Source organism: Drosophila montana, unplaced genomic scaffold (genome assembly GCF_035044405.1).
Source record: "Drosophila montana isolate Dmon_TW-CO22-7 unplaced genomic scaffold, ASM3504440v1 contig_1964_1, whole genome shotgun sequence".
Taxonomy (NCBI): domain Eukaryota; kingdom Metazoa; phylum Arthropoda; class Insecta; order Diptera; family Drosophilidae; genus Drosophila; species Drosophila montana.
The window spans coordinates 293,809-309,452 of NW_026996881.1; the positions used below are offsets into that span (position 1 = coordinate 293,809).

At 37.2% G+C, this 15,644-nt stretch overlaps 2 protein-coding genes across 2 annotated transcripts; both read right to left on the reverse strand.

Moving 5' to 3' along the window:
• Positions 1-5,500: 5,500 nt before the first annotated feature.
• LOC135426133 (Golgi-associated plant pathogenesis-related protein 1) lies at positions 5,501-6,753 on the reverse strand. Its single transcript, XM_064679132.1, has 4 exons — positions 6,446-6,753; positions 6,158-6,384; positions 6,002-6,094; positions 5,501-5,936 (listed from the first exon to the last, which is right to left on the reverse strand). Exons 1-3 carry the CDS (start codon positions 6,638-6,640, stop codon positions 6,007-6,009), a joined length of 510 nt encoding a protein of 169 aa, XP_064535202.1. The 5' UTR covers positions 6,641-6,753; the 3' UTR covers positions 5,501-5,936; positions 6,002-6,006.
• A 7,160-nt stretch (positions 6,754-13,913) lies between these two features.
• On the reverse strand, positions 13,914-15,234 carry LOC135426132 (fibrinogen-like protein 1). Its single transcript, XM_064679131.1, has 3 exons — positions 15,102-15,234; positions 14,115-15,037; positions 13,914-14,052 (listed from the first exon to the last, which is right to left on the reverse strand). Exons 1-3 carry the CDS (start codon positions 15,180-15,182, stop codon positions 13,926-13,928), a joined length of 1,131 nt encoding a protein of 376 aa, XP_064535201.1. The 5' UTR covers positions 15,183-15,234; the 3' UTR covers positions 13,914-13,925.
• Positions 15,235-15,644: the final 410 nt, after the last annotated feature.

Below are 15,644 nucleotides of genomic sequence, written 5' to 3' on the forward strand. Positions count from 1 at the left end.
CGAGTCGGATAGCAGCAGCTTGCATATGCCAGTGGCAGGATGACTCGAGTGGGTGGTGCGACAAGGACGACCTGATCAATATTGCTGCTCCTCCATGTTGGCTGTTGTCTGGGTGGTTGGCGGTGTGGAGAGTGTAGCCTGGCACTCTGAGGGTGATTCGAGAGCATCATTAGTACTAGTTCTTAGTTGAGTTATCCTCAGCTATTAATGTATTCTTGCAGCATTGTTATTGAGCCAAAACACTTCATTTATGCATTTGTATGTATGTAAATATGTACATATATGATCAAGTTTAAGTAAGTTAAATACATATATATATATACCTGTCCTATATTTAACTCCACGTCTAAAGTTATATTTACATAGATATTTGGAAATAGGTTTAAGTCAAACCGATTTGATATAACATATGTTTCACCTAGAATCATAAGCACAACTTTGAAAAATGTGGTGTAATAAAAACAGATGCTGACACTCCTATTCGTAAATTTTGGAATGAAGCGAATAATTGATAACTCTTCAAAGTATTAGTTAGTCAAATAGCAATAAAGGAACATTCTTAATGAAAAGATAAATTTAATGACATTAAATGATATCTTGTGGGCCGAGCTGCGCTTTATAAATTTTTGCCCGCGCATGCTTCTCTACATCAGACTGCATTTAAGTTTAAACAATTATGCAAATGCATATTAAATTAAATGACCAATTCATAATATCCCTGATATCAGAAAATTGTTTATTCAGTTATCGGCCAGTGCAATGTAAATAAACTTACAGAAAGTGCACATATGGCGTATACGCAATGCTGATAAGCTGAAAAACAAAGATCAACAGCAGTTGACAAGCCAATTCCTAGAGCAGTTTATTAAGGGAGCAACTAGCTGGAGCAAAGCCTATCCCAAGGCTGTGGATTTCCGTAAAAATTATGCCCATGGGCAGTCGCCATGGGCGGGCTGAAATGGTTTCTTCCAGGCATCTTTCAGTCGGAGTCAAATACTTGACTGGGTTGGGTGCTTCCAACATATATTTTGTGCAAATTGTAATTTAAACATTTTGGAGCAGAGCCAAGTAATAATTTGTTTTCCCGACTATTGCCCGTTCTGCCGAGGCTGTCTTTATATTTTTTTCTGTATTTGTTGTATTTCTGTACTTTGAAATTGATGCGCTTCGCTGCACGAAAAACAAAGGAAGCCAAGGAAAAGCCATTCTTATCACATCCTTTGGCTGCTGCTGTGACTGCTCCTTGAGCACAGCATTTTATAGCACTCGAACAACAACGTGAAAGTCAAGTGTTGCAGTTGCGGGCAATTATTTGAAACCCCAGCCAGGGGTCTGACTCCGCGCGGATGTTGTTGTGGGAATTTCTTTTCGAATCGTTTGGCGCAATAAATTCTATTAAAATGCAATTTGAAGGGTTTGTGATTTTAAATAATGCCAAGACAGTGCTGGGTTAATGCAGCAGGCAGTTTTTCTTGCAGTTCCTATCCTTTCTATTGTTGGTTATCCTTGCCCCAGAGATTTCAACTGTGCCACAAATTCGTTTTCGGATTTTCGTTTTACTTTCCATGCCGCTGCAGATGGAAATTTATGCAAGGATGCCCTTCTAGGTGATCCTATGTGTATGTGTAAGTATGCGTGTGTAGGCTATTCATGATATTTATAGCTTATTCGCTGCCGAACCAACACGCCAGGCTAATTGAACTGCCATTGCAATAGAAAATTGACAAAGAAGTTTCAGTTACGCTAATACACTACCTCATAGCTCCAATAAATTTTCAGCACTTTAAGATATTTAGATTTATAATCTATATACATTCAACTGTTTCTGCTTGCTGGAAAATTAACAATTGGCGATCTAAAAAATATGTTGATAGAATTAGGCTATAATTTATATAAAGGTCTGCAGTAGAACTCTCTTCCCTTAGGATCTGACATAATTTTTTTTAATTATTTGTAGCTTTTAGGGTCTTATATATAGTAGTTTTATAGCTCATGGAAGGCCAAATTGTTGCGGTTAGCTCCCTCTAATGTTAACGAATCTTCGCAAAATTTCTCCGCCTTCTGTCGCGTTGGGATTTTTCACTAAATTATTTGACATGTGTTCGCTCAAATAAGGACTCATATTTCGGAGCTCTTTCGCCAATTCGATAATATATTATTACAAAATAGTCAGCTCTTCTCATTTAACTAATACATCTAACTGATCTCGATACAGTAGTTCAAAGCTGATAAGATTTGTAGCATGGTTATATTCGTAAGGGCCAAACAATTTTTTATACAGGAGCATAATTTTCGATCAATTGTTTCTATGAAGTCTTGCACAATAAAACAAAGCTTGGTCATATCTTGATAATATTATTCATTCAATAACAGCTGCTATTAAACATTTTACGTAAAATAGTTTACATGAGGCATTTTTTTCAGCTTATTATACGACCCTCAAACATTTTCAAACACATTTCACTGCTAAAATAAAAATAATAATAATAAATTTATCAATGACCATGAACAAAACTACCGATAAATACAAATGTCCAACATTAACGCTTATCTGAATAGCCAAAGAACAGTTAAATAAATAGATAAATTTATGACAATGTCGCATGAAAATTTATCAAAAATTGGTCCTTTGTTTACTAGATAGTACATAATCGGGATATAAACAAAAATTTGACATTCGTTGTTGTCTTTTATTGAGAACAATTTTAACAATTTTAACAAATAAAAGTGCTCTAATGGTACTCCTTCCTTGAATGAATCTCCTAGTCGGCCAATCACATCCTTATTTATAGCTTCTATATATGTATTATTAATTTCAAAGCAAAAATATTGTTGTTTTTAAAATATTTGGAACTCCAGACTTAAGCCTGTTCGGCTTAAGCCCAGTTTGCAGCCTTGGTATTAAGCAGGTTGCTCAAATTGAAATTTAATTCAATTGCATTGGGCAACTTAAGTCAAAGTTGTGTTAAAGGTGGCCTCTGAATATTATTAATGAGCCCCATAAGCCCAATAAATGGCCAACAATATAGTTATAGTTGTTGTTATGCACGCTGCGGTTGTCCGTGTCGCTGCGTATTTTTTATGGTTATTGTCTTATTGCAATGACCATTAAAATTGGCATTGTTATGGCCATGACTATTGTTGTTCCCGTTGTTCCTGTTGTTGTTGCTGTTGTTGCTGGGTCCCACAGACATTGAATGAAAAGTGCAACAGCAGGCGGCAGGCAGCTGCGATGTCAGCTTAATAATTACAACGCACGCACACACACACACACACACACACAAGCTGCAGTTGCATCTGCAAGCAATTTTAAAATGAAAACCCAGAAGAAAGCGGGAAAAGCTGAAAAACGCAGGGCAAACTGGCAGCCATTTGCACGTCGTCAGTGTCGACACATTAAAATAAATGAGACTTTGCCGTAAGCAGATCTGCTGTTGTTGTTATTGCTGCTTTTAAAATGGCAGAGCATTTTCACGTTTACCATGCGAAATTACGCGAAAATTACAATGCATAAAAGCATCGAGCGATATTCAGCTGAGTTCAGTTGAGCTCAGATAGTTCGCTTAACGGATCCGCTCCGTCCGTCCGTTGACTCTTTACGTATTTGCATTGCATGAATAAAAGTTGCAGGTTGCAAGCGTTCCGCAGGTGGGCAAAGGAGTGCCAATTGGCAGACTGACCTGGTTGTCAGGTTCGTCAGCCTTAATTACATTGAACAACTTCATTGGAGATCCAACGAGCCAAGCTATGTTTGCCATTGCTGGAACTGCTCGTTAATTTTGACCAAATTGTTAATTGAATACTTTGAATAAGGAAAGATTTCATACCCTCGCATACATATAACATTATAGCAATTTATATACATAAACTTGATATTCTACATATAGAGGCCATCTTTGCCCTTCCTTTCTAATTAACTATTGCTACTATATAGATTGTACACGCCTAAAAATTTCAAAAGAATCGGGTCTTAAGCACCCGAGAGAGGATATCGTGCGGATTACGGCATGTTTGTTTTGTAGTCTTAATAAACAACTTAAAAACTAAGAATTTTCCGCCAAAGTATGCAAATTATTGTTATTAAAATTATACGACAGATATATTAAAATTATTTGTATCTGAATGGCCTGGGAATAACAGCTTTCGGCAAAGGCAATGCAACATACATCCGTTCAGCTAGTCGGAGCCTCGAACACGAACTCCCGTTGTTTTTGGAACTTAGTTTGATGTCTTAACTAAATATTTACCCCTACAATGTTTCACAATGTTAAATAACCCTCGCTCTGTATTACGCTGCTTTAAAGCGTCTCAAAATCTTCTTCCGCTGGGCATCAATGGCAGCAACAGCTTTAAAACTCCCACATAAACCATAAACCATAACCCTAACCCAATAAACCACTTTCAGAGGGTGTTCGTTACGTTGACTGTTGCCGCTGCTGGCTTCAATTTCACACCGCCAACAAGTGACAAGCAAACGAACGAACGAACAAACACACACACACACACACACACGCACACAACTATATATACAAACACACAGTGGCAACGCATCAAAGTTGGTTGGCAGCATGCCACAAAAATGCTGCTGGCTACAACAAAAGCAAACGGAAGTCAACAAAGGCGCAATATGGCGAAACGCGAAAGGAAAAACAACAACAGGAGCAGCAGAGAAATGTGATCATAACGTGGGCGTCACACGATTTAACGCCCCGAGAGTAGACTATGAATTTTTATGGTGAAATTTGCCGTTTTTAATTTGGACGCGCCTCAAAAAATAAAATCAAAAAAATAAAAAAAAAAAACACCCACACAGACAAAATACGCAAAAAACTGTCAACAGGAGGCAAAATGGCTGAGGGTATGGTCATATTTTCTGCCCTGGGCTGCCGTGACACCTTCATGGAGTCCATGTCCATGTCAGTCGTGCAATCCCTGCCTGTCCCAACCCCGTAACAAAGCTCCTGTCTTTGCCCCCAGCCGTCGCACCGGATATTTATGGTAAAAATGCAAAATTAATGACGTGTGACTTGAAAATTGTCGCCAAAAAAATGTGCCAAATTAAATTTGGTCTGAGCTCAGGAGCCAAAAGCCAGCGAAGCGTTATATTTCACCACCGCAGCATAAAATTCAATAAAACATTTCAGGCCCAAGCATCGTATTCCATTTACTTGCAACAGTTCCCATCGGATTCAGTCACAAATTCGCTGAAATTTTCAAATGTTTCCGACAACCATCCTTGAATCCTTGGATTGAAATGCAAGCTACGAAAGTATCTGATTCTTTCAAAGCGCCATGTTTTTACCATATTCCGAATGTCTTGCTCTTTACACTCTCAGCATAAAATTATTGAAATTGTTTAAGCACTACTCCAGCAGAGTAGTGTGGATCAGCAGTGGATCCCTTCTCGACTGCTTATTGAACTTTTCTCTTCCGTCGCTCTGTTGTTGGCTGCAATATCATCTGAAATTCGAAATCAAATCCGATAACAGATCGCAAATGGTTTGCCTTTTGATAAGATTACTTATTTTGCCTTATTTATTTATATAATATAATTATTTTCAAAATAATTTTCTATAATTTTTATCGAAAAAGTAAGAAAAGAATTGGAAATATTGAAGGGCTAATTCGAATCGGCTATATTCTCAAATTGTGATCTTTTGTTTTCGTTTTTATGAACTCATCAGATTTATGGACTATAAATATAAAATCTAGAGACTTTAAATTTGGAATGTAGGTTCTCCTACCGATACCTTTTTTACTAACCCAAAATCAATTAGATTCGAAAGCCAGAGAAACCAAATCTATTAAGCTTGACTATATCTTAGCTTGGTACTTGTGGTACTTGGTACACTCTCCAGATAGTCTAAAATATCATAATCGCCACTTTGACAGTACTGTAGGGATGCAGAACTGGTTTCTAAAATTTTACGTTTTTCCTACAGGAGAAAAAGAATAAAAAATTTCTGGACCCGAAATACAACTATTGAAGATGTTATAGTACATTAACTAGAGCTTTCTAGGCACATTCTCCTTAAACTGCCCCATAACATTACCGGGTGGATTATAGTTGCAAACCACCCAGGTACGATCAGCCCTGCAAAAGGAACAATTATAAAATATATTGGCAACTAAGGTCTCTGTAGCTTGTCTAATCCACCTGCGAGCCACACCAGAGCCCATCTCCGTACAGGCTTTCCAGATCAACTGTGTAAAATGACCAGAGGTGGGCGTAAAATCGGGCTTATCAAAGTTAAAGGCATTGATCTCGCGGTACCACATGTCCACGGGCAAATCGCCAGTTACATCCATTCCACCAGATAGAAATATATTTTCGCCATATTTGGGCTGTGGACGATGCTCCATTGCGTTCCTATCACGCAGGTGCTGTGGATCAGTAGGAATCGGTCAAGACTATCGATTAGATAAAAGGCGAACCCATCCGTACATTGGCCCAATCCTGAGCATACTTGTTGAGCTCGTTGTTAATCTTTAACTCGGGGCAGCCGTGCATCTTCCGATATTTGTTGGTGGTGGTGAACACATCATGCAGGAATTTCTCATTGTTAGCTTTTGTATCTTGGCCAACAGGTCCGGGCGTACGCTCATGCGTTTTAGGTATCGGCGGCGGTCTCCTGGCCATGTATATTTTCGGATGCACCCAGGTCCAGAAATCTAATCAACAACTTTTGAATGCTAAACTAATTTCATATTTCCTATTTATTTTTGACAATGCGAAACACAAATAAGTTTTGTCAAGTTCAGAAAGGAGTTTCGGATAATAAATTTGATGATGATTTAAGATGAATCAGTTGTGAAATGCAGAGAGTTAAGGAACCGCCACACACATTTGAATTTACTCTGTTTTAATGTTAGGGTCCATGTCTTCTAATATACCCTATACCTATTGAAAATATAACAGGTAGAAGGAGACTTTCCCGATCACACAAGGTATTAATTTTCTGACATTTTTCAATAAAGTCAGTAGAAGAAAATCCTCGGACTTTAGCTGCAATAACTTTTGCAGAGCTTACGTTATGTCGCTTGCCAAAAGTACTAGAAATTTTATGTAATTCAATTTTGATGACAATTTCCAGTATTTTGCAAATTGTTCAACTAATGTACTTGTTCTTGCTATTTCAGAAGGGGTTTGCCAATTTTTAAATTAGCTTAGGTTAGGCTGAATTATCTTTATAACCCTTTTGTTTCCGACTGAAGCTAATAATGTGTCCCATATTTAAGTAAGGGTATTATCATTTTGATTGATATCCAGCGGGTGAAACCGGAAACTCTCATCATTCAGCCATAGATTAGATATTTCACAAACTCCAAATGACGAGAAGCTGTCAGTTGCTCAGCCAACTCGGATATCAGTCACTGGCAGCCATATAATGATTGGATTAACCCACATGACGTATGAGTGATGTATGAACATTTGCATTAGCATTGCCTCGCTACGGTTATTAATGAGTTGCCGTTTCTTTCCACGACTCCAATGTGGCAGCCACAGCTGGGCAATACTAATTGCCAATAGAGTGAAGTAAAGTGACTTAAAGTCAGTTTCAGATGTTGCAGGCCACATTTCGAACATCAATTATTTGCTTTAAGAAGGGAAACTAGCGACAGTCCGAGTTGCAAACAGTTCTGCGTTTGTAAATCAACAACATTATCTTTCGTGTTCTGGTCAAGGATTAAATAACCATGGAGGAGTAAATCACAAAATTCTGTTAAGCTGGTTTATTTGTTCCAATTCACTTTTCCAAATGTTCCACTAGATTCACAAAAAAAAAAACAGAAACAGAAACCTTTTTTCCTTGGAACGCGACTTTTCAACGCACTTTTACCAAATCGTTGAGAGGTTGGGCCGTTCCGTTTAGGGCTATAAAGGTATAAATACATTTATCCATGTCAATGCAATTTCAAAACTGTCATTTAGGCAAATGTCATTAGGTACCACTTTTATTTTGATTTAGCCTGAGCCATAAGTGTTAATCCTACTTCCGTATTTTTGTGTTTGTGTTATTTTTGATTATGTTGTTCACTATGTTAATCATTTGATTGATTATTTGAATCATCGATTTGGGCAGTGGACATTCACTTTAAGCGCCGACCTGTCAGCCGTTTCAGCTTAAAGTCAGTCATTTGATTTAACTCGCCCATTACGACAACTCAAATGCGATTCGCATCGGTGGACACGCGTTTCAATTCTCACTCACAATATATTTGCGGCACAGAATGCCGCATTCAAAGCGTTAAACCAAAACCGTCGTTACTTTATGTCGATTTAATTAATTTCGCAAATTTGGTTTTCGCTTATTTATGTATTGTACGGGTAAACGTATAAATAAATATAAATAGAAATATATGTATGTACATATACTTTCGGAATACATTTTGTTTTTGTGCTGCGTTTTAATGACAACCGCAGCATCTGTTGCCGGATGCACTCGATTGCATATGCACGGCAATTGTACGGGAATTCTACGGCCTGTTCAGGCATTGAAAATGCCAAACAATTAAAGCTAACTGCACAGAATTTCCATTGTATTTATTTTTTAATACATAACTGAAATTGGGTGGGCCGAGAAAAACACGTATTTGTACGTATAAATAGCAAATTAAACAGGATTTCGAAGCTATGCTATATGATTAGCCTAAAAAAGTCATTATGTTCAATGAATATATCTGCATTTGAGGATTAACAGGATTTGCATTGCTTCCACAACGTTAAGAGAGTCGAGGATAAACTGCACCTAGTAAATAAGTATATTCCATCACATTAGTTTTAAGTCCAATTCGCTTTGCATATTCATAATAAAATATTTCCTTTTAACCCTTAAATCGTATATTGCATTGTATTGTTTGCGTTTATAAAGTACTGACGCTCCCAACTTTAGGAAGCTTGCAATTGCTGAGTTTGAATTGAAATATATTTATTTGAAAGAAAGGATTTTTATATCGACTGCGCTCGGCGTCCTTTCTTACAATATCGTGTCAGCAAAAAACCATTAAGTCCATATTTTCAAATATTTAACTTCTTCATATTAGTATATTCAACATATACCAGACAAATTTAAGGTCCACTCAAGGTTCAAAAGCACTCTTCCACATCCATTCCGCCGTATAGCGAAAGCAAAAACAGAAACGTACAGCGATTGACGGGACGCGCACTTTTACGCAAGTTTATTGCATCAGAACTCAAAGCCAATAAAACGGGGCCAGTCACTTAGCTGCAGGCGGGTATTCGAGCCGGATATCGAGCTGATAGGTGGGCCGGTCTCCCGTAGCCTGTAGCTGCACTTGTTAACCAGCTCAATTGAATAGACAAAGAGGGCCACTCACTTCGGTTCAGGTCATGCAACGCCCACGCCCAGAATCAGGCACCTTTCAAAGGCTCAGGCAAACAGCAAATGCGAGCCAGTACTGTAACACCTTTTTCCAGTGGCTACACCGGCCAAGGGGGCAGGGGTAGAGGGTGTGGTAACTGCAGCTGCAGTGGCTGCCGCCGCCGAAGTTGGTAATCCACTTTTGCCGCATTCGCTTCTTGCTGCGTTCATTTGAGCTGCCAAACATTTTAGCTTTTATTGCCCAAAGGGGCAAAAATATGGCAACACACAACCAGCCCACTCACTCACAAGCTTCCCCCTCTCCTCGTCTACTCACTTCTTCTGCTCGCTCACACGGCGTAAATGCAATTTCCAAAAATACTCCGTGTCACTCCAAAAAGTCCGCTATGAAAAACACGGAACATGGCACATAAAAATTGTAGTTTTTTATAGGCAGCTTTTTTCTTTAAAAAGTCGATTGGAAATCGGTTCGAAAGATTTTTCTGGTCATGTGCGAATGGAACGAATGGAGAACGTATCTCTAAGCACATTAACAACCTTTTTTTTTGTTGGCCGAAAAGTTTTAAGTGTCGTAAACGTTTTCGAACTGAACTATTCTGTTTTTAGACTGCTATCAATAAAGGATCGAGTGTTTTTACAATTGAAGTTGCTAAAGTACTTTTGATTTATATGGAGTTTAAATCAATCAATAAAAGCCAATCCCATCAGGATTCAGGTTAAGATAATACGCTTCGGTCGGTACCCTCGGCACTTTGTTAGGGAAATGATTCTTGATTAACTACGGTGTGTACCTTAAATATTTCAAATTTGAGAAATAAACAATTGAATACTTTTTGAAATATTTGTTTAATTTTAGAGGTAACGGGGAAGTATCTTTAATCTGTGTATGTTATACGCGCATCTACATATCAAGGTTAATGCATCTAGCTATTTCAATTTACTAGCTATGCTTATAAAACCAAATCTGTAAATCGATATTTATCGATATTATAGGTAGAATGGAGAAGACATTTAAAAAATGGCAAGCTCACTCAGCGGTTGGTATACTTATATATATGGACAGGCAAGCATGACTAGATCGGCCAGCAGACCTGATTAAGAATATGGTAGAATATGGTCGTTATATAAATTTCCAAGAAATCAGTGTACCTTTCCTTTTACCAATTTTGAATGTGTTCAGGGTATAAAAACCGAAGCAATGATTGATTGATTATTCGACCATTTATCATTGAGAATCTAAATTTATGAATTATTTTGCTGAATTATCTAGATTTATAGTTTTATGAAATGTGTAGTTAAATTCAACATCTTGAATGATTTGTATAAACTTTATCGTTTAAATAAATTTCAGATATTTCACAAGCTGAGAGTGTCAAAAATGTATTCATTTCTTGTTGCCAGCTTAGGAAATTGTAAAATAAATTGAAATACAAGATGGGCATTTATCATTCCCACATTTCATCCAGCTTGTACGAGAGAGCTGAGTTGCATGACAGCAGCTGAGGCAAATTTCCAGTTGCGCCCCGAGGAAGTGGGAAGAGCCCGAAAAGCGACGCAACATAAAACTATCAACAAAATGCAGCTGAATTAAAATATTTATGTATTGTACGTGAGCCTCATGCTTATGTTCTATCATGTTGCCATGTTGCCTGAGACGGGGAGATGTGACTCTCTTCCTGTTGCTTCTGGCAATTTTGGCTGCATGAGAAATGGCGCCTCATATGAAATGCTAAAATTTTTGGATAGCCGAAAATGTGTGTGCAAATTTGTTTATTGTTTTAATAAATGTCAACATTCGGAAATTGCCAGCAATTAAAGACACGCTCCGTGACCCTGCCATTGCAACAGTTGCAGCATCTGCAGCAGCTGCCACAGCTTGTGGCAATCACACATTGCGTATGATAAATGCCGACTGCCAAAATATCGAAATGCTGCCATCGACTGCATAAAACTTGCCAAAACTCCTTTTGTGGCCAGGCAAAACCAAAACCAGAACCAGAACCAAACCCAAGAACTTGCGACCCGCACAATGCAATGACATGATTTATTACCGCTTCCGGAACGCAATGGATATTTTCCCTATGCCAGCGATGGGCACATTTCGTGTACTATTTAGTGTCACGAAAACTCACAACACAAGAAAAGGATCTTGTTGAAGGATCGGATTTGCTGCGAATATTAAGTTTCTAAATGTAGGAATAATTGAATCCGATTTGAATAATATTGGATGTTCAAAACCATGTGGATGTTCTAATTTTGTAATTAAATGTGTATCGCCTAGAAAACAATAAAGGAATTTAAATGAATGCACCCCATATGTTCTTATGTATAAGCCCTTGTCTGTCAATAAATAGTTCTATTGTAATGTGTTAAAATACTGTCAAGGCTTCAAGCCAGTTTTGAACAGGACCATTTTGTAGACGGAATTCCATCTTATAATACTCTGAACCTTCTCAAAGTGGGTAGAAAGGGCAGAAGATGCTCCTATTTCCCAAAAAGCATCGATAATTTTCCCACTAACCAAGCAATTAATACAAATGACATCATTTTTGTTGTACCTTATCTCTAATGCTTCAAGAACTGGAGTCACAAAATCTGACACATTGTATAGTATACACAGATTAAGTATATGTTATCATTTCCATACCGCAAAATAATGAGACCCTCACAACAATTTTGAGCCGTATGTTAATTATGTTCTCTTTTTTGCGAATATACGAATACTCTGTGGCATATTTAGATTTACTCTAGAAAATTCTACTAAGATCGGTTAGGATCTTAAGGATAAATCTGTACACATGCATATATATGAACTTATTTTTTTTTAAATATTTGAGGGACACCACGCCCTTAAGATAAGAATGAATGGGGCTAACAAATTTAATTTATTTAACCATATGTGGAAGACATCCATTTGGATAGAGATCAATATAGTGCACAGTGCAAATACAAAATTTTGAAATTTATGAAAAGGTAAGGAACGGTAAGAATAGAAAAAAGGTTTACGAACCGTGCTTAGTGCAAATTAAATCGGAAACTTTCAAAATTTAAAGGAAAAAATTAAATTTTTAGCAAAGAAGTAAACTTTATTGGGTTGTTTTACCCATATTTCATGAATCGAACTTAGTTTTTGAAAAGGTATTTTTGTTCAGACATAAAAAGGCTCGGAACATTTGGAAAGCCAGTAGCTTATCAGTTAAGGTTCGTGTCATGTTGTGCCAGAAAAGTGTTGTTCATCTCTAGCTCTATTCTATAGAAGAGTTGATTTTGATAGGGCGTGGGCTACGAGGTAATGTGGGAGTTTGGGCAAAGGGCGCTTATGGCCAACCATTTATTTAACGTATGCGCAATTTTCATTTCATCTTTTTTATCGGTTTTTTGATCATTTTTACTCACATCGTGCAGCGATTTGTTCGATTGGAAAAATTGAATTATATACTTTTGATGAGCATAATAAAAAGTGGCAGCTGCATTGGTGCGGTGCAAAAAAAAATGAATCACCAATTTGGCAGGCGGTTTTCCTTGTTTTTCGTAACCGGAAAGGAGGCCAATTGCAAGCAGAATGTTGAAAACGCGTTGACCATAAATACATAAAATGTATCCAACCGTTGATTTAGAGGATATAACCGCCGAACAACATGACTATAATATATAAGTGATATATTCATTTTGTATCAATACAAAAACTCATTTTCGACCTTTGTTTATGTATTAAATACTAGCGAGTATTATCCGGCCTTGCCTGTTTTGTGCTACAGATTTTAAACATTACCTTTCCACCAATTACACGCCTGGGGATAATTGAAATCTAACCGTACCATCTTGATCTCCACTTCTATTTCAAAATATGTTTAAAATACATCAAATAAAGAAACAAATGTTGGAATCAGCAGCTTGCGCGTATGTAAGTCTTGTGGTGAGAATCTTGAAGCCGAAAAACAAACTTTCGTTGACACGCATTTTTCATCCACAAGCCGTGAGTTTTGCAAAACCGAATCAAAAAACTTCTATCAAAGAACTTTGCAAATGAGTTTTAAGCCGATAAACCGAACAAATTATTTGCAAACTTTCTGAAAATTGACCAAAGTTTCGGATGGTATTTTCAAATGTACCGAAACACGGATCCAAATCGGACAAAACTTAATAATTTGCTAAAAAAAAAATCGTGCATCGCATTTCCGCCGAGCATGCTTGTACTCTGCAAAAAGTGAGAAACACACACGAAAAAATATCTTTAAAAACTAGCTTGAGGCCGATCGGTAAACAAAAAAGTTTCAAACAATTTTTTTTACGATTTTTCCATACTTGCGGGTGGAATTTCCAAAAGCCCCGTCTTATCGTAGTCCTACACCACATAAGGTAACTACAGTGAGCTTCATAGGGTTGTGCGTTGGTCACCAATCTTCATCTTCATCCTTTTAATAAGATTTCGTTTATATTTTATGTTCATATGTCCTTCAGATCGACTTAGCTTGTTGTCCTTGTCAAAGAGTTCAGAATTTAAATTTTAGCAAGAATAACATAACATAATACAGAATTACTTTCAATTTTGTCAAATAAAAATGAAAGTTGTAAAATGAATTAAGCTTTTTTATTTGTGGGCCTGATCATCATTTGAACAAATTTAAGCGATTCCTTGTGCCACTTAAACCAATCAATGCCATAAAGTTGATCAAGTCTAGTCGTCCTGTATTCTCCATTTAGATTGCTACATTTAGCACACAAGTTAATACTTTTAAGTGATTTTACTTGATGTTTTATATAAGTTACCTGGTATAGCATTTATGAAACCACCACCCCGATTTATATTCTTGTGCGCAATGTTGACTGCCAGTATCGTGATCTTTATCAGGTGTTGAGAACTCCATATTAATATGTCCAGCCATTCCATCGTCTGCGTTTCCCGAATACTTTCCCAATGATTTTAACTTAAAGTTTTCCTCCTCCCTACCAATGAGGAATTTACTGTACCGCGCATATCGAACTTGATTATTAAAATCTTTTAGATATATATACAATTCGTGTGGCTGCGATTGGGTCAATAAATAGAGTTTTTCAAGTCCTATGAAAAACTCTGCGTGCAAATTTCCGAACCCCAACCGATAGTCTTCCCAAGTGCGATTAAAGTTTTCAGTCCCATCCTGACGGCGCTGAACTACCATCCAGCCGGAGCCAGCCAGACTCGAATCACAGGGCACGGCAAAGAAGCTCGTTCCAGGCACTTTTATGTCATATATATTTGTCAGCTTACCAATGCAGCTTGAATCTAAATTTTCTATGATTTTTGTGTTCTGTTCTAATAGTGACTTTTCTAGTTCTTTAATTTTGGCTGAATTCGCTATATCTCGAGCTTTAAGTTCCAATATTTCTGAATCTCTGTTCCTTAGCTCTGTGTTTAATTGAGCTTCATTATTATTTTTTGCAAATATCATATATTGAATTTTATCCACAAGGACCTCATTTGAGTCTTTCAGCTCATTATTGGTCAAGCAATTGTTTGTGTGTTTATTACTTAATTCTATTTGGCTCTTTAACATTTTAATAGTTGCTTTAAGGTTCTGAATCTTATCAATTAGTTCGCTGAACTGATTTTCTTTCGACCGAATAGAGGCAGCATATTGCAAAAGCGGCTTGACTATGCCGTAGCAATAGCCCCCGCATTGCTCATCCAACTTCTTGGAGACAGCGCAATGCTGAAATATATTAACTCATTGGTTAACAATCATAGTTCATGCTCAAAGTAATTGGAAAACTTACGGGATTTTTTAGTAACTCGCTGTTTACCACTTGCAATGACGTTATCAATAATATGAACAATAGTTTTAGGTATATGTACATTTTGTATAAACAATCCGAAACTCGCAAACCGCGTTCTATTCAGCAAATTTGCAACTGAAATGTATGCAAGCGCGTACTGCAAAATGAAAGCTCATATATTAAATGATATAGTTTCTTATCAGACTCTTAGGTTAAAGTTGAGCTATAATTGATATGCAGGGTGTGCATCTGGTGATTTTTCTGTTATCAATTAAATAATATATATTCCATTTCGCGTATATGGACCAATAAGAAGGAAGAGTAAGCTAATCGCGAATGTTCGGGTTAAAGATTGCCTGAGTAACTTGCAAAGGGTACTTTACGACAAAATATATACACTCATAAAAATATGCATGCTGTGCTCTTTATACGCGCCCGCTGACAATCCATATTCGCCGATTTACTAATATTATAAAATACCACGTAAAATGTGAATTAATAAAGATTTATCAATTGCAGTTTGCCACATACAACTTGAGTCAT